The sequence below is a fragment of the Fundulus heteroclitus genome, chromosome 6 (genome assembly GCF_011125445.2).
Source record: "Fundulus heteroclitus isolate FHET01 chromosome 6, MU-UCD_Fhet_4.1, whole genome shotgun sequence".
In the NCBI taxonomy this organism is placed as follows: Eukaryota; Metazoa; Chordata; class Actinopteri; order Cyprinodontiformes; family Fundulidae; genus Fundulus; species Fundulus heteroclitus.
This window is the reverse complement of record NC_046366.1, coordinates 31903229-31927122: the sequence shown is the minus strand read 5'-3', so window position 1 is coordinate 31927122 and position 23894 is coordinate 31903229. Positions and strand designations below refer to the sequence as shown.

Here is a 23894-nt window from a genome sequence, read left to right as displayed (position 1 = left end):
CTGACTTGGAGAGTCTATGTCAAATTCATTTTATAGCAAATTTAAACCACAAGGCTTTACTTTTATGACAAATAAACATTAACATTAATACACATATGTGAAATACAAACTAGAAGTCCTAGATGAGGACAGACTTTAATTTCAATCAGCCTGCTACGCATCTAAACCACGTACAAGTTGCAAGAATAAATCGGTTTATTGACAATTGGGATGGTTTGTGTCTCACTAAACCAGTAGGAACCAGAGCACGCTCCAACCTGTGTTGGTTAACATGATGATTTAGTGTTTGAATGAAACAAGAGACTCTCAGGCTGTAAAAAACGTAGAGCTGTTAACGAGGGCTGCATTCCATTTAGATTTCAGGTTCTACCAAACAACCACATGCACAGATACATACATGGGATGCCCTCATTTGTTTAGGTCAAATGATCAGTTACCGTTCAAGTATCATTCTGCTCCTCCACCTTCCTGCTTCCTCCTGTGCATTTGTGTTTAGGATATCCAATTCAACTTCATTTATAGGTTAAATTTTCCCTTTTTTGGTCATGTTAACTATATATAGATAGTGGTCTTTTTTTTTGGGGGGGGGGGGGGTGGTGCTTGCAAAAAAGTAGACAAAGCAAATAAAATATGCGTGAATACAGCACAATTTTTTGTCAAATCAGGTGACAGATTTGAAAATGAGTAGGAAGACGTATGTATCCTTTTGTAATCCACCCTTTAATTTACAAGTCAACAGTGACATTGATTAAATAACTATATTTTTTAAAGATCTTGTTTTTTTACTACTTTTTTTAACTGTTTAACGTGTCGATATTGCTTCTACTCAACCACTTTAAATTCCTTAAAGACCAAGACACCGAGGACAAAAGTAGCATCAGATCTGGACAAAAAAAAAAAAAAACAACAACAACCATGTGTGTGGAAGTTCTGCTTTGAACGAGAACCCAGAAAAGACCTGAAGCCGGACAAGACGGATCTAAAGTACTAAGTTCTACGTGCTTCGCTTGTTGAGAAACTGACCCGCAGAGTTCAGGTCAGTTAAACTCGGCACACACACATACACCACCCAGGTAAGATACGGCATGCATTCATTCTGCTGGTTTTTATGCCTTTATATTTGTGCTCCACAAACAGAAAGTGAGTCAAACTGCAGAGCAGCAAATGGTGAGTCACTGAAGTGTATTTTTGCTCTGGGAGAGAAGAAAGTCAGGTGGAAGTGGATGTTTGTGTGAGACAGAACAGGGAGAGATGCAGAGGTGGCGGCAGGTTGGACAGACGAGCTGCAGCTGCACAAATAACATCTCTTGCTGCAAAGTGTCCCAACGCAACATCTAATTTATGCGTTGGCAAAACTCAGTCCTAGCAGGAAGGAAAAAGGTAGTTTATAAAATAACCTTTTGACAAACTATGATATGCATTCCCAGCAATAGGAAAACAAGTAATATCCATGAGAAAATAAAGAGTTTAAAGCGGTGCAGCTATTATTACCAGGTGGGGATGTTTCATGAGGGAGAGGGTAGGGAAAAATAGCATATCGATAAAGTAGAAATCATATTGATCGATATCGATAATTATCAACAAATTCAAAACATATATTTTAAGTGCAGCCCTGGCCGTTTTATGCTGTTGCTTAGCAACCTATTTTTAGACACAGAACTCACAAACACTGAATTCAAACTCAAGCCTTTGTTGAACCAACTTTTTACCAAAACTTTTAAAAAACAAGTTTTTAAAAAACGTGAAAAAAAACGCATGCTCTCTGAACTATTTGAAGGGGGCGGAGCTTGTTGTTGGAGCATTCCTGGGTCTGCGTTTGTGATTGGTTGAGAAGATGTAGAGACTAGTATTAACCTGCATGATTGGCTAGTAAGCAAAAAGGAAAATTGTTCTTCTATTGTACTTTTTAATTGTCCCTTTTTTTCCTATTATCGATATACGTCTATCAATCGATATATATCGTTGTTGAATTATCTTACAGTCCTAAGTGAAAGCCATTGGTTCCTGGGTCTGTTTGTGATTGGTTGGGAGGATGTAATGACTGTAATATATGTAACATAGCTGGAATGCAAAAGGAAGGAAAACTATTATCCTATTGAACTTTTTAATTGACCCTGTTGTTTCTATCATCGATATACATCTATCGAGCGATATATATTGTTATTGAATTATCATCCAGCCCTGGGGGAGAGGATTAAAACGGATGCAGAGGTTGCATTGTCACATTTATGACACTCCACAGCTTCTGTAGCAGATAAAACGCGCTAAGCGGCGAGGTGAAAATCTCACACACTGGGGCTTTAAGATCATTCAGACGCCAGCTTGGTTGTGTTTGCCTTCAGCACTGGATCATAGCATGACATCCAGCTCAGCGCTGTTTTGCATCAAATAATATAATTTTGAGTCATTATATGTTATGATAATATAGCGTTGCACTTGCCAAGTGTTACCAACCCCCAATGGTGTTTTAAATGCTGGGTACATAAATCCCAATAAAAATATTAATGACTCAAACAAACATGTATGGTTCTCTATGACTGAACAGTTAAACACGCCTATCTGTAGAGAATAATAAAAATAAAAATGGGCCTTTATCACCTTCTCGGATGATAGGGAGACTTTCATCAGAGTGTTTGAATTTATCCATTAATAGTGAGCTGAACGTATTTTATTTCAGTTTGAAAGGTTATTTGTTGAGAGAAAAGAGAATTTTGGAACAATCATGTAAATGTTTCTTGTTTAATTTTATTATTTTGTGTCCTTGCATATTTTTTTTTGATAAAAAAAAACTAAAACTAAAATAAAAATAAGCTAATTTCATACAAAATATCCTTTTTTAGGCATCATACTTTTCCAGACAAAAATGTCTGGAAAATGGATTTTCTACCGGAATTAGTTTTTACCATCTTAATATTTAAATACATATTCCACAAATCGCTAAACTAAACCCTAACCCTAAAGTGTGACAAAGGGCTATTTCAGAGCTTTTTTTGCCATCTGGAGCTCGGTATACCAGAGCTTTTTTTGGTGCCAGACCAAGATTAAATCCTGGTTCGTTAAACTACCAGTTTGGGTTCTGTAATAGTTACATATTGTTTGTGAAAAAGAGCCGTGTCAATGACATATTTGCTACCTAAACCAAGTTTAAAATCCTCGTCTGTACCCCTATGAACGGACTTTGTGGCCCAATTAGAGGCTGAAATGTCATATCTCTTTGTTGTAATTTTTTAGCCATAGTTGCTGTTTTCAGTCACACTTAGGTAGATTTGTGTTTATTTTTTAGTTGTTTTGAATTTAAATCAATAGTTAAATACATTTATCACAACTTTAAATGCCGTTAAACTGCTGTTTTAAGGGCCGACTTTGAACATTTGGGCCGACTTTGAATATTGCCACTTTCAGCCAACTCTAACTTTCCTATTTCTCCTGCAGGAGCCGGATCTTTTTATACATTTGCTTGTGTGTCACTTCATATTTGTCACCCAGTATATGAATAGGCTGAGATGGTGTGCCTTCAGCAACTCAAGCTGATTGAAGTGACTGTCTATCAGAACCCGGGACGATCATTTGGGTCGTGATGTGCAGCTGAGAGTGACCCTTTGTTCTTAGTGGAGATGCACTCAGGCGGCAGCAGTGATCTTACAAATCTATTGTGGATATAAGAGAGGAACAGAGTGCAGACATGCAGAAAGACAAAGTCTTCAGTCTGAAGAATCACATGAGCTCTTCTTACCTGAATCCACCTACATCTTATTCTGTGAAGTGAAAGTTAGATAAAGTCAGGTGTCCATGTTGGCTTATAATGGTTCATTTAAAAATAAATGGGAAGGTTACACTTTATTTGAAGGGGTGTACATAAGACTGACATTACACTGTCATAAACATGACATAACACCTGTTATGAACATAAATGACTCCTTATTAATATGTTTAGGACTGTTGTCATTAATTGTCATTCAGTAAATTATGACACTATTAAAGCAAAGTTGACATTGTTTAAAATGTCTTTGTTATGTCCTTAATTTAACAAAACCCCAAACCAAGCCCTTAATTTAACCTAAACCCAAATCAAGCCCTAAATTTAATTTAACCTAATCCCAAATCAAGCCCTAAATTTAATTTAACCTAATCCCAAATCAAGCCCTAAATTTAATTTAACCTAATCCCAAATCAAGCCCTTAATTTAACCTAATCCCAAATCAAGCCCTTAATTTAACCTAATGCCAAACCAAGCCCTTAATTTAACCTAATCCCAAATCAAGCCCTTAATTTAACCTAATCCCTAATCAAGCCCTTAATTTAACCTAATCCCTAATCAAGCCCTAAACTTAATTTAACCTAATCCCAAATCAAGACCTTAATTTAACCTAATCCCAAGTCAAGCCCTAAACCTAACCTTGTCTCTGTTAATGTCAAGTTGTCATAACAAAGACATTTTAAACAATGTCAACTTTGCTTTAATAGTGTCATAATTTACCGAATGACAATTAACGACAACAGTCCTAAACATTCATAAAGAGTCATTTATGTTCATAACAGGTGTTATGTCATGATTATGACAGTGTAATGTCAGTCTTATGTACACCCCTTCAAATAAAGTTTAACCAGTTGGAATTTAGGTCATTTTAATATTATTCCATTACAATCTTTAGCAAGAAAACCAAAAGAGAACATTATAAAAATCTATGTCAATTAAGAGGATGTTTAACTTTGTTAATATCCTTTAGGTTTCATGGGACATGAAACATTAACACCAGTATAATTTATTTCAGTTCCGGTGGGAAAACATGCTTTGTTTTTAACTTGTCGTCTCTTATTAAATAAACCACAATTAAACTAACTGGCAGACTGTGAGACTCTGATTTTTGTTTGTCAGCAGACCTCAAAGTCCGTGTCAGAAAGGTAGACCTCCAGGCGGAGCGGGTCGACTCCCTCCGGCAGCGGCCGGGCCTGCAGCTGAGCCAGAGGGTAGGTGTTCTGGCAGAGTCGGGCCAACACGTCCTCCACCAGGATGATCTGGTTACACACCTCTGCCTCCTGTAAGCACAATATAAAATAAGTCAAACAAGCAGTCACTGAAAGGGATAAATAAATAACTTAGTGTTCAGTCGCACACATCTCTGAAGACTTTCATTTGTAAAAACAAAATGTTCACAGTCGTGTATACTTTATTTCACACTAGCACATAAAATCCCATTGAAATACATTGAAGTTAGTGGTTGCGACATGATAAATTGTGGAAAAGTTCAAGGGGTACTCCTCTCTAGGTAGGTGGGGAGTTCCTGCACTGCAAAAACAGACTTAAAAATTAGTAAAATGTTCTTAAAATTTGTGTTTTTGTCTTTGATTTGAGCAGGTAAATTGTATTATCTGCCAATGGAATGAGTATTTTTTACCCATAAAATAAGACAATTAGACATCCTGCATTTGAAATAAGACGATGGATATGAGTTGTTCCTATTTTAAGTACAAAGATCTTATTCCATTGGCAGATCATCTTATTTACCTGCTCAAAGCAAGGACAGATACACTAATTTTAAGAAAATTTTACTTATTTTTAGTTCCGTTTTTGCAGTGTGCCTCAAGAGGAGGAGTTTAAAGGGAACATATCATGCTTTTAAATTTGTCCATTTCACATGTAAATAATTCATTTGTGGTCTATATAAAGTGAAGCTGCAATGCTTTGGTCTGAACTCCTTGTTATTGTCGCTCCAAAGCCCCTCTCTCACCGCTGTCCTGAGGTGCGTCTGAGAGCAACTCGTTTTGGTGCCGTCTCTTTAAATGCAAAGGAGGTACTTCAAATCGATCTACCTCCATTGGCCATTTTTGTAGTATGTTGGGGGGACGTTGTAATGGAATTACGTTGATTAATACACCCAGCAACCAAACATTTTGACTTATTCACTTGTACAGGGGCGGTTCCAGACGGGGCCCAACAGGGGCCAGTGCCCCTGTAGAACTGCTGCTGGCCCCTGTTATGGCCCCTGTACTAAAGACGTGATATTACATTTCTTACGATGATATATGCTGACAAAGGTACTGTGACTGATTGGTCACTTGGATCTATTGTATTTTTTTTATGTTTACAGTTTTACTCTAACACTAATTAAAAAATTAAGCTGTGTCACGTTTAACTCCAGCCATATTGAGACAGGATCAGGGGTCTGCAACCTGCAGTTCCAGAGCCACAGTTGTCTCTTTGGCTTACTTAATATATTAAATGATGAAATATTGACCTCCTTAGTTTTTTGTTCTGTGCCCCCGTGAAAAAACTGTGGCCCCACCCTGCCCCCCCCCTGCTAAATTCGGTCTAGAACCACCACTGCACTTGTAGCTATGGCATCATCCAAAATTACGGCAAGAAATAAAAATGGCGGAGTTGCGAAATTGGTAAGCAGGAAGTCTGTGATCTTGTTTAGCAGTTCTGCATTAAATACTGTGAAGTAATTGGTAAAAAAAAGAAAAAAAAACGTAATAGAGAGCAGAGAAAACTGAGCAGATTAAAGAAAATATGACCCAAACAGAATATAAAGATATCTAAACAGCACTTCTGCCCTCCAAGAGATTGCAGTTACTCAACAAAATGAATTTAGGAGCTAAAAAGGGTGGATTTTGCATGATTTTTCCCCATTAGGTATCTCGAGGTCTCGTTTCACGAGTGAGTTCACTGAGTCTGCTGCCCCTGTCACCTGCTCCTGAGTGCTGTTCAAGGGATGTGAATACCTTTTACAAGGTACTATACATTCCTGATCTCCCTAATATTCCTCAGTATAAGCTTTAAAACCAATTTTCCATATTCTTTTAGTCTTACTCTCTCTGTGATTTCAGCCACGTCCTCTCTGTGCTCCCAGCTGGGGAACATGTTAGTGAAGGTGAGCGGCTCCAGGCCTGCGTGGATCAAGTACGACTTCTGAGGCTTCTTCTCATTCTTCTCTGGAGGAAAAAAACATCAGGACAACAGTGACACAAAGTTAACTGCTGAATTATTATTTATTTTTTATTTTTTTGCAAAATCAAATAATCCACCGACGCTGTAATGTATCAAACTAGGAAAGCAAAACACCAGCAAACTTTCACTGTGCAAAGAAGGCCTCCTTACTTTTGCAGTACTGCAGCACGGTCTCCATCGCGCACTTCCTGTCTGCATCCCAGCGGATGCGGGCCGAGCCGGTGCTCTCGCTGTCCTGAGGCCACCAGCCCTGCCACAGGTACACCTCGTGGAAGTTGTCCACCAGAAACAAAGCTGTGCAGGCGAGAAAGTTTGAACGCACACTCGATTATGTTTTGTTCTTATGAATTAAGCAAAAGTAATAACTCTCAGATTATCCAAAACGAGAGAAAAGAAACGTCTCGAATTACAGAAGCTACTTTGAGTGCTCCCATCTCTTATAAGGTAAGATAAAAATAAAACCTACAGGATCTGGATCTTAAATAATTCTGATTCCTCTTCCATACTGCCTGCACTGATCTGTTAACTTATAGTGAACCAAAAATGTTAATTTTCACCTTTTTTAGCCTCAGTGTGAAAAAAAGCAAACATTTTGCTACATTTGCCCAAATGCTAGCATTAAAACAGAAGGTCTCTCTTTCCCTCTGCAAACAGGAAGTCGAACAAAGAGATCCTGCCGGCTGTTTTCTGGCCCTCACCGGGTTGCTGAGCGTTGTACAGGTCTTCCTGCAGGAACGGCAGCGAGCTGACCAGCTCCGGCGCTCTGGACGGGTGGAAGAACTCAGTGGCTACGAAGTCTCCAGATGTGCTGCTCAGCTGGAAGAGCCGTGGAGTGAAGTTGAATTTACCTGGATCTGATGACACGAAACAGGACGTATCGTTATGCGCTACTCTTCGCGCATGTTCACTTAAACAATTTCCAGTTTGCTCATAGTAGCTCTTTCATTTACATTTGCTGTCAATTTCCATGAAGTCTGAATGACTGATTTATTTACAGTATTAAACTCTTGTATAGAATTAAAGTAGATATAATAGAGGAAAAACAAGCAGGAGGAGTGAGGGGTGTACCTTGGAGCATGCAGTCATAAGCTTTCCTGTCTTTTCTCCCCAGCGCCTCCCAGAAGCCTGCAGGTTCGACTCCTTCATCGCACTCATGGATGGTCACTCTCCTGCTGCTGTGAAGGCCGGCCTCCAGGGGGCACCTGAAATCCAGCCAGGAGTGAACTGAATTCAACATAGTTCTGTAAATCGAGACTGGATGATCTCTAAAAAAAACTCTTAAACATGCAAAGATTTACTGAATATATATTAGGGCTGGGCGATATGGATTAAAAATTAAATCTCCGATTTTATCATACCAAATCTGATTAATTGATTTTTTTCCTCCTTTTTGTTTCATAATAAGAAATTAAAGAAATTATTTTAAAACCTTGCTTTTATGTCAAGCATTTCGTCAGGGAGTTGACCTGAATTACAAGTGCAACTAAAAACAAGCTGTGAAACATGCATGTAAAACAAGATGGCAGCCGTGCCATTATAAACAATGAAAATATAACAAAACATTTGCTGCTAGTGGTATTACACATTGAGCTAAGAACAGGCTTCACTGCACTTCTGAACTACAAACTAAATAAAAAAAAAGTAAATAAGTAAATGAAGTACCTCGTATTATGGTAAAAAAAAGTTTCTACTGAACAATATTTTGACAATACATTTGCCTAAACATATATTCAGCATCACATGCTGTTCTCTTCATGGAAACCCAATGAGTGTATTGTCAAAATAAAATCCAGATTTTCCAAAAATTAAATCTTAAAGAATTGTAAATTCGAATTAATCGATTAAATCGATTTATCGCCCAGCCCTAATATATATATATATTTTTATATATAAAAATCATCCTTACTGTTCCTTGATTTTGAGCGCGGCTGTGTTCCCAACGCTGCGGGTGTGCAGCTGAGACTTGCAGCCGTGCCACAAGTAGATGAGGGCTTTGTTGATGTTGAGCAGGATCATGGAGGCTCTGGAGCGCAGACTGCTGCAGTGACACGCCACTTCCAGCAGGTGGCCCTCCACCGGCACCTCACCCCGCACGCAGTACAGACGCCACTCACCTGGGGATAAATTAGACATGTGCAATAATCCTATTATTTTCATAATATATTAAACGCAGCTCTGTTATATCTTACTGATTTTATTTTAATTTCAGATATTTTTTTAGGTATTTATAGTGACTAGCAAAAGTATCCAGACCCTTTGAGCTTTTCCCTTTTTGCCAAATTACAACCAAAACATTTATTGTATTTTACTACATTTATATTTAGATTAATAAAATAAAAAATTATTTTTTTGACCAAATAATAAACTGAAACGTGTGGCATGCATGCATTTGTATTCATTCCCTTCTACTCTGATACGTTTAAATAAAATCCAGTGCAACCAATTAGAGTAGGATGTCCAAACTTTTCGTTACATGGGGCCAAAAGTGTGAAGTCAAAGGAATTCAAGGGCCAAAAAAATTATCAAATTTTTTTTGGTTAAAACAAATTGAGTCCATTTTTACCTACTTTACAAAATATGATAATTTTAAATAAATAAATTGGTCCGACTTTTTGTAGGGAATTAATGTGTAAATCATTGTTAAATCCAATAATTAAAAAAAGAGTTTTGCTCATTTGTTGTATTCAAAGATGGTCATCCAGTTTGAAAATTATTGTGAATAATTTAATTTGACTCTTTAACAATAATAAACTTGACTCTTTTTGGTCACGCAATATAAGAACAGTATTAGTGTCAGTTGTTCTTTGAAAACACTTGCTGTAATTAGCCAAATTTAATAATTGAATTCAAAGCAGATTTTAATTGACCAAAGTCTGCATGTGAGTAATTAAATATCATTGGATAGAGTGTTACTATGAAATTAAATTAAAATGTCAAAACTGTGTTTATTATAAATTTGTGTTGTACTTAACGTATTCAATTGTAGGATTTTAACTTTTCTGTAATAATTTTGCACTAATTAAAAACTAAAACCTTCCATCTGTATCAGCAACCTGTGCTGGCGGACCAAATCTTTCTTGAAATGTCATTTGGGGGGCCACCCAGAATCAGTACAGGGGCCTCAAATGGCCCCCGGGCTGCACTTTGGACACGCCTGAATTAGAGTAACCAGAGTCAATCTGTGTGTAATTAATCTCATTATGAATTCAGCTGTTCTGTTTAAGGCCTCGGAGGCTTTCGGAGAACATTAGTGAGCAAACAGCAAAATGAAGAACGAGCAACAAAGCAGACGAAGGTTGGGAAGTTAAAAGCAGGGCTAGCTTGTAAAACAACATCCCAAGCTTGGAACAGCTAACACAGCACATTTCATTCAATCACGTTGAAATGGAAAGAGTCGTTGTAAATCTTTCACAGGATGGCCCTCCACTTAAACTGCAAAGTGTAGCATTAATCAGAGAAGCAGCCAAAAGGGCCTTGGCAACTCTAGAGGAAAATCTTCCCCATGGATTTACGTCTATGGAGCAGAAAAAAAGCCACAGTTGAAAGTAGGCCAGAAGTCCTACTTGCAGATCGGCACAAGTATTGTAGGGGACACAGCAAACATGTGGGAAGGGGTGCTTAGGGCAGATTATACCAAAATAGAGCTGGAAAATAATTCAATAACATTATATATCGATCGATCGATTTGGTTCAATAGAGAAAAAAAAGGGGTCAATAAAAAGTTCAATAAAAGAACAGTGCATTCTAGCCTATCATGAAGGTTAATACTACAATCATTACATCCCCCCAACCAATCACAAACACGGACTCAGAAATGCTCCAGCCCCTTCTTTTTTTTTTAAGAATTACAGTTTTGGTAAGACTTGGTTGAATAAAGGGTTTGGTTTGGTTTGAATCAATTTATTTAAAAATAAAAGCAGCAGCATAAAATGCCCAGGGTTGCGCTTAAAATATATAATTTGAATGTTTTGAGAATTATCGATATCGTTCAACCTGATTTCTATTTTATTGATAAATATATATACATATACATATATACACATATATATATATATATATATATATATATACATATATACACATATATATATATATATATATATATATATATATATATATATATATATATATATAATGGAGGACCAAGTCTTCCATATTAAAAAGTAAATACATAGATAAATAAATGCTCAATAAATAAATAAGCATACAATTAATTGACACCAAATTAATAAATGTAGGCAGAAATTAAATTATACCAAAAATCCATACCAAAATTTGACTTTTAGCCTGAATGGTAAAATGTCAAATGTTAGCATGTGTGGAAGAAGACTACAGTACATAACTATAGTACAGCATCTATGCTTGGAAACCCGGCAGTGGCAGCATCATGCTGTGGATTGTGGAATACTTTGAGGGGTACGAATATTTTTAGCACACCACTGGATATGAATAAAATATACAGATACAAAAAGTAATGTTTACTCTGAGTGTTCTCCTCCTCCTCCTCTCTCTTGCCAGCGTGGATGATCATCCCTCCGTTAAAGCACTGCAGGAAACATGGCGGCTCCTTTCCCTGCTGTACCTGGACCTGAATCACACAGGAGACACCGACGTGGGCATTAAATCTGCAACACAGAGCACCAGCCAATCATGACGGGTCGCCCCCCTACCTGAGCGCCTCTCTCCTCGTCCAGCTCCACCGTCATCAGCGCCGACGTTCCCTTTTCACTGACGGTGGAGTTCCTGCCCTGCCAGAAGAAATAGCAGCATTTCTCCTTCCCTGGCCCGCTGCTCCTCGCTTCAGGGTTCTGCCTCCGACCCACTGGGACACACATGGAGACGCGTCAACAAGCCATTGATTGACCACGAAGTTAAAAGAGGAGCATTGCTTTAACGGCAGAGACTGACCTGAGGTGCTAACCATGAACTTCCACTTGACCACGTAGGCGTCCCCCTCGTGGAACTGGCCGATGCTCTGACGGGGCAGACGGCTGTAGTCGAACTCCAGGATGTGCCAGACGTCCACAGACGCGGTGCTGATCTCCTGCAGCCTCAGGAGGTCTTCCGTCTCCACGGGGCCGTAGCCGCGTCCGACGTTCACCCCGTCCAAAATGGTGCAAACAGGCGACTGGAGCAGAGGCAGCATCAGGGATGTGTCGTAAGGTCGACACTCGCGTCCCGGGGCCTCCTGAGAGGACGGTGACAAAGACAGCTTATCTCAACAATTCAGAGAAGCTAGCAGCCAGAAAGAAAGCTATGGTTGATGTTTTACAAAGTGTCTAGACATTAGGTCTTTAAAAACTGCAGTTGAGACACAAAAAAATTATAAAAATGATATCTGAGTCCACATTCTGATGAGAACAAAAGCTGTGCACACACCTTCTGCTCAGGTGGAAACTCGATCCCTTCTTTGAGGGTTGGGGACTTCACTTCAGTCCAGTCCATGAACTTCTCCTTGAACAGGATAGTCTCATTGTGCTCAGTGAGTCTGCCAAATATGGCCCAGTCAGGACGGCCCTGGCCCTTTCTGTGGGCCAAAACCAGGGCAGGAATAAAAAAAAACTTTAATCATTCATTCACTGACCTCAAACAGAAAAACGACAGCAAACTACAACTGCAGAAAGTAGTCCAAGTCCTCCTTGGTAAGTCCAGCCCACCACACACACACACACATATATATATATATATATATATATATATATATATATATATATATATATATATATATATATATAAGATTTGCATTCCTGACTGTTACTTTTGTAACAACTGTTTATATGCATCTTGCACTACTCACCTTGACTGGATATTGATTTGCACTGCTGACTGTTCATTCACAATTGTTCACATATACATTTGTATACTATATTCGGTACATATCCAGCTGTAAATCTGATGTTTCACAATACTACGTTAGCTCTATATTATACTCATAGGACAAATCGATCAGTAAAATTATGTCTATCAAATATACATCTCTTATTTATTCAGTAATAAACCCATGTATTACTGAATAAATTAGTATATATATATTCCTAGTATAATAAACAAAAATATATATGTGTAGTGTAGCAGGGAATATATATATATATAAATATGATTTATAGTATACATGATATATATTTACATACAATATAACATTAGCAGATTACATATATGATGAACATATACGAGTGTATATATATATATACATATATATATATATATATATACACACACATATATATATATATATATATATTCACTGCTATTTGTAAATAGCTAAAATATAAGTGTTTTTTCATAATTTCACAATTTTATATTTGCCTCATAATTTTATATTTGCTTCAACGTTTTGATGTCTTCACTATGTAGCTACAGTGTGTAGAATGTAATAAATATAAGGCAAAGCCATTGAATGGCATAGGTATTGCTCCACCCTTTGTTTTGTATCGGAGTAACGGTGCATGCACCGTTCTTAAGATTTGCCGGTTTAAGCTGCAGTATATGTTTTATCGGACATAATGACGGAAATAAAAGAAACAAATATAGATGTGTTCTGCACGGTAGCCGTTTTGCAGCACTAATCAGCGTCCTCTAACCTGGGGATGAGCGTGTTGCAGCCTCCGGGGTCCAGAGGGTTGATGTCGCAGCAGGTGTAGTCAAACGTCCCGTTCCACAGGTGCTTGGCGAGCTGAAAGGCCACTTTCCTTTGTGCTAGAGTCACCTCTTTACCGTGCCACACGTACACCTCGCTGCCAAAGTCAAACACCAACACCTGCAGCACACAGAGCGAACAAAAACACTCAGGTAAACTAATCCTATGCAGCTGCCTTGTGGTTTAATAACTGCAACGCAACCTGCACACAAATACTCGATTTCACAGGAACGTCTGCTGTTTGCTCTCTACTACATTCATAATTCCTCGTAATTAAAGCTGCAAAACACACGACGATAACCAAAAGCTCCTTTTAAAACATTTTGCATGTTGTGCACACAAATTAATAGAAAGTTCAATTTACGAAGAATCGGAAAGAGCTCAAAATAAATATCAACTATAGCCGGTGAACTGATTTCAACAGTGAAGCGGGATGGCGTCTGTGGTTACGACATTTAATCAAACACACCTGACGCCAGAAGCAGTCTGCAAGGTTCCAGCTTGTATTTTTAGACTAAAATAAACACTTCTTAATTAACCTACAATTAACATTTGGGATGAATTATCCAGCTTTTATATGTAAAAAATGTAAAAAGACTGTCTAAACTATTTATTTTTGGAGTTTCAAATGGGTTGAGTCACTGAAAACACGTTTTATTGAACAACCTTTCTTTCTTTTTCCCCAGTCTTATCCAGACCTGGATGATACTAAAAGCCACACAGGGGCACTCAGAGTAGCGCTTGCATCCCATAGAGAACCCTGGAGATTAAATCAACAGACATGTACCTTCCATCTCTCACTTGCTGTTGTAAAAACAATAATGAGTTTTCTTTGTTTTGATTTCGGACGAGAGAAATGTCACAAGCGGCTGCAACGCTCACTCAGTTCACCTCCTTAGACGCAAGCAGGGACGTGTGGGGAATCTTCCCCCACTCCTCATCGTCAGGAACCAGTTTGTCGTCTACCAGTCTGAAGATGCAGTTGGTTTCCACGATGCCACTCTCAAAGCGCTCGTCCTCCTCTGGTGGACCTGCCGCTATAAGAGACGACAAGATAATACATGAGGTTTAAAAAGAAACATTCGCCACTGATGCTCCCGTCCGAGGTCTTACTCATGTGAGGCATCTGTCCACCCAGGATTGTCCAGAACTGCTGTGCATCAGAGCCCTGTGCATTAGCACCTTCATCGATAGTTTGCACCTGACTCGCCCTGCAGCCCATGTCCTTGTGCGTCTGGATGAAAGTGGCTAAGTCCATTGCCTAAACACAGACACAGAAACATCCTCCAAAACGTCAGTCTTTTAATACTAACACTTTCAACTGCAAAACGCCAGGTGCACTTGTCTTTAAAATTTCTACAATACAGGAGTATTGGACTTTTTTTTTTATTACATCACTGAGGAAGAAAGCCCCTTTGAACGTAAAAACAACACTAATTTACAAGGAAAGAACTGTTGCTAGGCATAATGTGGTGAAAATGCTGTTGATTACCTATAAATGATAAAAAAAATCACTAATGAAAGAGTTCAAAGATTAAGATAATAAAGTAAATCTAAACATGAGCGAAAAATGAACACATTTCAATTATGCAATTTAAAAAAAAGCAAATATCTACTAAAACTTCTCTAGACAGGCCAGCTACGTGGAAACGAGAGAGAGAGAGTGAGAGCTTGTGTTTTATTTATAAGCACGGATTGATCCGGAATGGAAGTGAGAGGCAGGATGACGGATGAATCATTGTTGTGTAAATGTGAGCATTGCAACAGTACTTCCGACCGAACTGACAGAGTATTACTTACTTTAGCTTTCTCAATGACATTTGAGAACTCTCCTATCCAGACAAAGCAGTACTCCGGTGTGACAAGAACAAAACTGTCCCCGCTGTTCAGAGAGGAGGCTCTGGGCTCCACTAATCTGGTCTGGACGTGACGACGACCTGCAACCCACACAATCAACATAATCAGTGCACTTCTTGTGTTGACCCAATTCTGCAGCTATTTTAATGTTCTGATACTCAATTTTTTTTTTTTTTTTTTTTTTTTTTGGCAGAAGTAAACTGTTAACAATGCATATGTTTTAATTGTTCCTAAAAGCTGGGGTCAAGACACCAAATTAGGTCATAAAACACCAAGTTGAGGTTCTTGAAATTATCTCCTGAAATCAAAATGAATTAAAAAAGGTTTGTTAAGGGCACGTTAAGTATGAAAATAGGTGAAATTATGAGTAAAACTAAAAAAATAGTTACATCCTGACCTGTATTGCTGTTGTGTTCTTGCGAGCCAGTTTTCTATAAAGGTTTATATGATAGTTTGGGTTGAAAGTCTCTATCAATATTATTTTGTGGTTGCAGAAACTGAAACAGTTTGGAGCCACTGAATATAGGAGGAGTACTGCAAGGGGAAATATATTCTTTGTTTGATCACAGTAACAATAAGTGAAATCCAGTTAGCTTAGCTTAGCATTATTGTAGGAAGCTAGCTGCTAGTCTGGGTTGGAGTGTTTGCCAACTTCCAGAAATTCACTTAAAAGGACACAACAGTTGGAAGTCACATTAATATGTTCAGAAGATTAACAAGAAACAATTTAGGGCATATAAACGCATAACATCAACAGTAGTTGTGAACTATATATAGAGTTGCAAACATTTGGTCAGAACTTTGGGTGAAATCGGTTACATGGGTTGCGGTGTATTTATTTATTTAATAAGGATCATTTCGCTTTATCTTAAAATGTGGAATGAATTCATTATGAAAGGAAGTATGACAACCATTGGTTTGATGTAAGGCAACAAAATCCACCTGATTACATCTGCAATTTTTTACCCAATAATCCAGCACATACTGCTGCACTAATGCAACCAACCCATGTAACCGATCTCACCCAAAGTTCTGATCAAATGTTTGCAACCCTGAATATAGTTTACAACTACTGTTAATGTTATGCGTTTATACGTCCTAAATTGTTTCTTGTTAATCTTCTGAACATATTAATGTGGCCTCCAACTGTTGTGTCCTTTTAAGGGAATTTCTGGAAGATGGCAAGCACTCTTTTCAGGAAGTCTTCATTTTTGTGTCCTGATATCAGCCAGTTTCCATCCTCTTATTTCAGCGATGGAAAATCATAAATACACACTACGTGTTGGAATACTCTGTTGTGTTGTATAAAGTACTGAAATCTCAGAGTCAAGTAAAAGTATAGGTACCTCTCCAAAATATGACTTTGGTAAAAGTCCAAGTCACTGACTGAAATGTTACTTGAGTTAAAGTCTTAAAGTATCTGAAATGTCTTGTACTTAAGTATGACAATTACTGTAAAAATAGATGTACTCAAGTAATGTAATGAAAACTATAAGTAAAAAGTAAAACAAAGCAAACGCAGTTTGAATGACATTTTTTGCATTTTGGTAAACCTTGAAGGTCAAATTCACTTAAAATAATATAAACAGCCAAGTGCAGGAGAAATTTAGACCAAGTTTAGACAGAAAATACAACCTTTTTCTAAGCTTTCAGTTTTCCTTCTTCAAGTAAGGTCAGTGCTATACAAATTGTGTGCGTCTCTCTCTCTCTCTCTCTCTTTTTTTGTAACGAGAAACTAAACCAAACATTGAAAATGTATCGGAGTAAAAGTATGCAATTAAGTTCGAAAGTATAGTGAAGTAAAAGTGAAAGTTATCAAAAGAATTTATACTCGAGGAAAGTATAAAGTACTCCAAAATATACTTAAGTACAGTAGTGAAGTATTTATACTTTGTTACTATACAACACTGGTTTTGTGGCTTACTTTTATTTGTCAGACTTAAGTGACAAAAGTTGGAAAAAGACAGATTATCATGCCGTTTAAAATAACACAAAACAGCGTAAGAAGACCTTGTTTATTTATTTCTATTTTACAATTTTGTAAACAGCTGGCGATTAAATTGAATGTTACAACCTTGACATGATTATATGAGTTGTTTTACGGAGAAATCAATTAGAAGCGGCGTGAAAACGTCTCAAAAGCGCGCTCCCGACACAGGGGGAACAGATTTTCACAGGGGAACTGAATTTCGCACAACACGAGCAGTGTCCGCTTTTTTTTTTTCTTTGTTTATTTAAACAGAACTTTATTGAACACTTCTAGAAACAATTACATTCCCCATTACTTCCGTAAACAGCGTGCTGCTTTGTGACGTCTCCTTCTCGCATGTGGGCGGCTTTGTGGCCTTGAACCGTTCAGACAGAAGTATGATGGCGGTCGCATTTAACCGATTTCCACAAAAATTGGAACTGAGCATCAAGAGCTGCAGTGTGAACGTAGCCTAAGAGAACTGAAAGTTATTTTACCTTTGACCTGGATCAGCATCAGGTTCTTGTACGGCACCGCGCTGTTGTTGGAGGTCTGCTCCGAGACGCTGGCGTTACGCAGACTCACACTGCTGAAGTTTTCTTTACTGGCAAGACCTGCCAGAGCCGCATCGGAGTACTCCGAGCTTTTACTGACTGGAAAAGAAAACGCTTTATAAAAAAAAATCAAGACCTACAAAAGGGGTTTATTAAATATAACAAGCTTCCAACTGTAAACATTGCAGTTGAACATGTTGCTTTTACTAATTTGTGGCAGTGAATGCTGTAGTTTTTCAAGCTTTGCCAGCTTCCAAAATGCCTCGCATTTCCCTCTGTGTTTTTTTTTTTTTTACCACAAACAGCAAACACAGTGAGTACCGAGTCATTTCTAACACATTCGTCTTCCCAAACTGACACATACACCATAAGATGTGGCAGTCCTTACACTCACTCTTCTCAGCCTTCATCCTCTTGCTCTCCAACTGTGCCACGTTCAGTCTCTCCTCCGTGTATTCGTGCCGAATGTCCTCTCTGGCTGCCAGCATTTTAAGAGGATTTTTAGACGCCTGAACATTCCTGGCTGGTCGCACAGATCGCTTGTGCTGCACCATGGCCGAGGCCAGCCTGCGTGGGAGGAAAAGAGGCGCGCGAGTATGATGGAAAAGACAAAACGAGAGTCAGGAACCTGGGTGTTCTGACAACGGTATTTCAAGAAAAAGAACGTGGGTTGAGTCTTCGTACGTTGGACCGTGAGATCCAAAAATGCTGTCAAAGTCTTCGCTGATCTCGATCCTGGTGGGCATGCGTGGAAATTCTGCGACGCGCCTGTAGAACTTGGAGAAAATCTCATCGTCCAACTTCATCACTTCCTTCACCGCCTTCTCCGTCACTGTTATGGTGGTTTCCTGCAAACCCGCCACTGAGCAGACGGAATCACAAACGAGAGACATTGTTAGAGCTTTGTGTGATTTAAAATCAACACAGCTGTGCTGAGAGGTAGAACACAAGCTTTACATGGATAGTAAATGAAACTGAGAGATTTAATATCATATGTTATGTGTTGAGCTTGAGGTCAGGTGCATACCTTTGCTATTAATGCGCCCCAAAAAGCTCTCCAGCTTGTCAAGCTTCTTATCTGACTCCATGTCCGGCCTGGCTTCGATATCTGAAAATAAAACAATTAGCTTCTGAAACATCAGCAACTCCAATAGAAGCGGGGGATTATCATTTTCGCCTTTTCACAACCAAAACCCCTGTGAAGTTCTTTCTTAATAAAATGTTTGTGGATCAAGCACTTAAACTTAAATTACATCCATTAGGTGTTTCTTCTCTGAAAATGTTATCCTCTACCAGTTACATGCCCTTAACGATTATAATCCTTATTATGCCCAAAAGCTAGGAATTTTGGCTAAAGATCTTTAGATGTGGTCGACTCTGCACACATAAATGAACTTAAGCAAGCAAGTAGCTCATATAAAAACAAGACGAGAATTGTGATCTGAAGAGAAAAAAGCAACTGAGATACTTTCCTAACGGTTTCTATTCCAGCTGCAAATTTGCAAAGTATAGCAAATAAATAGACAAGACAGGAGATATCTTGGGATTTTGTCTCTCAGGCAGCCCTGATGGATCAGACTAATCTCTCTTTATAGACTAGCCTTTAAAGATCCAGGCATAGTCCAGTCCCAGCCAGCTTTATTTAAAAAGCACTTGACACAAACACAAAATATAGATAACATTAAGAGTGTCATGATTTGGGTTTTTGCTTGTTTGTTTTGGACTTTTCCGGACTTATCTAGAACCAGCCCTGTTGCCTCTCAGCCACAGAAACCCTCCAATTAGCTCAGTCCACTCCTCAGTCACTGATCATAAGCCCCGCCCATCTCCACCTGCTGCCACTAATCAGCTCCTACTCTGCTCACCTGTTCCCCAGCCTTCATATACCTGCCTCACTCACTCACTGCCAGATCATCTCGTCTCCTACCGTGTGCTCTGCCATCGTAACGCTCCCAGTCCACCCAGTGCGCTCAACCTGCATTCAGCCTTGACTAAAGAAGGTTTCCAGTGTCTGTGTGCAGCTCTGTTTCCCTGAAGTCCTGCTGCTTTCATCACCCGCCATGGTGAGCCTTCGGCCTGCGTTATCCTCTCAAGTCAGCTCCTACATTCACCACCGGCTCAAGTTCCTCACTGCCTGCACCTTCTGGGCTGTCTGCATCCTCTGGGGTCTCCTTCCCATTTCTGCCTGCCTGGCTCGCCTGCCAGTATTCTAAGTCTCAATAAACCTTTTAAAACATACCCTGTGATGGCTGGATTTTGGGTTTACACCTACAAACATGACAAAAAGAACTAATAAAGTTGAAAATCAATGAAATAACAAAACGCATGGACATAAAACCGACACCCTGCTTGTCAGGATTCTCTGTGCTGCTCTACTCTAACTCTATTCCACAGGTGTGTCTGGTTGGCTGAGGAGGCGTGGCCCACACCTGCAGCTCGTTGCAGGCGGCTTCCTCTGGCTTCTTAAGCAGAGCGCTGACAGATGGAAGACGCCAGAGCCTTAACCAGTCGTGGTACGACGTGGCCTCTGTCCCTACGCTCGGACACCAGCTTGTGAGTTTTTGCTCTTCGTTTTTTGACTAATTTTTGGATCTCTGTTTGCCTCAGATTTTTGTGCTTGGATGCACTCACCCGTCTTGACGTCTCGTTCCGAAGAACAGACCAGCAGAACCGCCTGCTCAGATTTTGCTCTGGCGCTCCCCTCATACTTCCTGGATGTTACCCAGCGAGGCCTGAGTTCCCCTCTCCCGGTTCCTGCTGGTTCTGCATTCACTCTGGTCAATCCATCTGTCAACCGTTGCCGACGAGGTTCGCTCAGGATCCCTCGCCAGTTACATCAGCCGTCCTCAGCCACCAGCCGCCTAACTCCAGCTGAGTAGAATCATAGAGTATTCCCGACGCTACTTCTTCCCGGTTAGGTCCGCCCGGCTAAATGGTAAGCAGCGCACTTCTAGCAATTCCCCTGGTTCAACTTTCAGAGTTTCTGACTTCCTCTTTCTTACAGACTCGCCAGCCTTGACGTTCTGACCCAGCCGACTCACCCGTAGTCCCGTCCTTAGATCTGCCTGTTTCTTAAAATAAACATCTTAAAACTGTGCTTTGCCTCCCGATCGTATCTGCATGTGGGCTCGTCACCTGAAAACCATGACAGAAGAAGGCTCTGGCCACCAAAGTCCAGCGGATACGTTCGGGCGGCAGTTAGCCGCACAGCAAGAGCAGATGCAGTCGCTAGGTTTAGCCGTAGATTCAACACAGGAGCAGCTTCATAGATTAGCCGCTCAGTTTAGCCAGCTCATGGACACAGTTACTTCCGCGATGACGTCGCCTGTCACTCAAAACATTAGCACCCCGCCTCCCGTCGCTCCGAGCACTGATAATCAGCTTTGGGCTCCGCCACTTGAGAGCGCGTCACCTAGTCCGGAGAAATTCTCTGGTGACCATGGGAGTTGCGGAGGTTTCCTTTTTCAGTGTAAACTGGTGTTTAACCGATCCCCCCAGACTTTCGCCTCAGATGAGGTTAAGATATCTTATGTATTACGACTCCTAACTGGTAAGGCACTTAGTTGGGCTGAGGCTCGATTCCCTGATTGTCAGTCATTCGGGGTTACTTTTCAGGAATTCGTTACCGAGTTTAAGACTATTTTTTCGCCCGAGTTAGATTCGGCTCACCAGTCTCGTCATCTCCTTTCGTTAAAACAGCGCGGTCGACGCGTATCTGACTTCTCAGTGGAGTTTCGTACGGTTGCCGCAGCGGCGGATTGGCAACCAAGACCGTTAAAGGCAGTATTTTTTCAGGCCCTTGATGAGTCCCTTAAGGATGAATTAGCCCGGGTGGAGGAACCCGGGGATTTTGAGGATTTTGTGGCGCTAGCCATCCGGTTGGATACCCGGCTACGTAGTCGGAGCCGAGTTAGACAGAACCAAGTCATGCGATCATCCACCCCTTCCACGCTCACCCATCGCACTCGACCTCTAGTAGTGATAGTTTCGGGTAACCACCGGGAACAACTTTCGTTTTTCGTGTTCCCTGTAAAGCGTTCACCCGTTGTTTTGGGTTTAGCCTGGTTAAGTGTCCACAGCCCGCAGTTTAACTGGGCCGAGTCCCGATTAGAATCTTGGTCTCCAGCTTGTCATTCTCGTTGCTTACAGTCCGCTCGTCCTGTATCTGTTACCCCTTCCCCTGAGACAGAATCTGGGGACGTTATTGACCTATCGCTAGTTCCGGAGGAATACCACGATCTTCAGAGAGTATTCAGTAAGACTCAGGCTTGTTCACTTCCCCCACATCGCCCTTACGATTGCGCTATTGACCTTTTGCCTGGGGCTCCACTACCGGTGAGTCGGCTCTACAACATCTCCAGGTCAGAACGTCAAGCGCTCGAGAAGTATATAGGGGAATCTCTAGCTACGGGGTTAATCCGTCCTTCATCCTCCCCATTGGGCGCGGGTTTTTTTTTTCGTTGGTAAGAAGGATGGAACCCTTCGACCCTGTATCGATTATCGAGGGCTTAACCAAATAACCGTTAAGAACAAGTACCCGCTCCCTCTATTATCCTCAGCCCTCGAACCAGTCCAGAATGCTAAGATCTTCACTAAACTTGATCTGCGCAACGCTTATCATTTGGTTCGGGTGAGACAGGGGGATGAGTGGAAGACGGCCTTTAAGACCCCGCTAGGTCACTTTGAATACTTAGTCATGCCTTTTGGTTTGTGCAATGCCCCGGCAGTTTTTCAAGCATTAGTGAACGATGTCCTTCGGGATTTTCTGAATGTTTTTGTTTTCGTCTATCTTGACGATATCCTGATTTACTCTCGTGACCTAGAACAACATAAACAACACGTCCGTCTTGTTCTCCAGCGATTATTAGAGAATCGCTTATTTGTTAAGGCCGAGAAGTGTGATTTTCACCAGTCTTCTGTTTCCTTTCTTGGTCTGATTTTAGAGGGCGGACAGGTGAAGTCTGATCCAGAAAAGATAAGGGCAGTGGTGGAATGGCCTGTTCCTGAGTCGCGCAAACAGCTCCAACGCTTTCTTGGTTTCGCTAACTTCTATCGGCGCTTTATCAGGAACTATAGTCAGGTAGCATCTCCTTTACATGCTCTCACTTCCCCCAAAGTACCTTATGTCTGGAGTCCAGAGGCCGAGGAGGCTTTCAGTAAACTTAAGGCCCGTTTTTCCCAGGCTCCCATACTAGTTCACCCCGACCCAGCCAAACAGTTTATCTTAGAGATCGATGCCTCTAATACCGGGGTGGGAGCGGTTTTGTCCCAACAGTCGGAGGTAGACTGTAAGTTGCACCCTTGTGCGTTCTTCTCCCGTCGTTTATCACCAGCAGAGCAGAACTATGATGTAGGTGATCGTGAGCTACTAGCTATTAAACTAGCGTTGGAGGAGTGGCGGCACTGGTTAGAGGGATCCGAGCAGCCCATCATAATATGGACAGATCACAAGAACCTCTCCTATCTGCAGTCAGCCCGTCGACTCAACTCTAGACAGGCCCGTTGGTCTTTGTTTTTCTCTCGATTCAACCTCACCATCACCTACAGACACGGCTCCAGAAATGTCAAGCCTGATGCACTGTCCCGTCTGTTTACATCTTCTGAACAAGAGAGGGAGCCGGAACCGATTCTTCCTCCCACCTGTACGGTTGGAGCGCTGCATTGGGATCTGGAGGACAGAATCAGACAGGCCCAACTCTTAGACCCGGACCCAGGTACAGGGCCACCTGGGCTTAAGTACGTTCCCCAGTCTGTTCGTCCTGAGGTTCTACGTTGGAGTCATGACACGAAGTTTTCCGCCCATCCGGGCATTTTTAGAACCCAGTCCCAGGTATCCCGGCGGTTCTGGTGGCCTTCATGGACTAAGGATGTTCGAGAATATGTTCTCGCCTGCCCCGTTTGCGCCCAGAATAAGTCTTCTACACAGCC

General features: G+C 40.6%; 1 protein-coding gene across 10 annotated transcripts in view; it reads right to left on the bottom strand.

The window, feature by feature from the left end:
- The window catches only part of svilb (supervillin b), a 91255-nt gene that overhangs the window by 2480 nt on the left and 64881 nt on the right, over positions 1-23894 (bottom strand). For 7 of the 10 annotated variants that reach the window (XM_036138608.1, XM_036138599.1, XM_036138600.1 and 4 more), the window contains 18 exons: positions 18994-19074; positions 18651-18828; positions 18355-18533; positions 17910-18065; positions 15387-15523; positions 14700-14847; positions 14478-14623; positions 13531-13706; positions 12329-12476; positions 11858-12137; positions 11620-11771; positions 11432-11537; positions 8856-9063; positions 8018-8151; positions 7648-7803; positions 7100-7243; positions 6812-6933; positions 4882-5037 (listed from right to left, as the gene is read on the bottom strand). In XM_036138608.1, the coding sequence (XP_035994501.1) occupies positions 4882-5037; positions 6812-6933; positions 7100-7243; positions 7648-7803; positions 8018-8151; positions 8856-9063; positions 11432-11537; positions 11620-11771; positions 11858-12137; positions 12329-12476; positions 13531-13706; positions 14478-14623; positions 14700-14847; positions 15387-15523; positions 17910-18065; positions 18355-18533; positions 18651-18828; positions 18994-19074 (2807 nt within the window). Of the gene's footprint in view, positions 1-3733; positions 3756-4881; positions 5038-6811; positions 6934-7099; positions 7244-7647; positions 7804-8017; positions 8152-8855; positions 9064-11431; positions 11538-11619; positions 11772-11857; positions 12138-12328; positions 12477-13530; positions 13707-14477; positions 14624-14699; positions 14848-15386; positions 15524-17909; positions 18066-18354; positions 18534-18650; positions 18829-18993; positions 19075-23894 lie in introns of all 10 variants that reach the window. The other 3 variants (XM_036138604.1, XM_036138605.1, XM_036138602.1) reach the window with 3 other exon arrangements.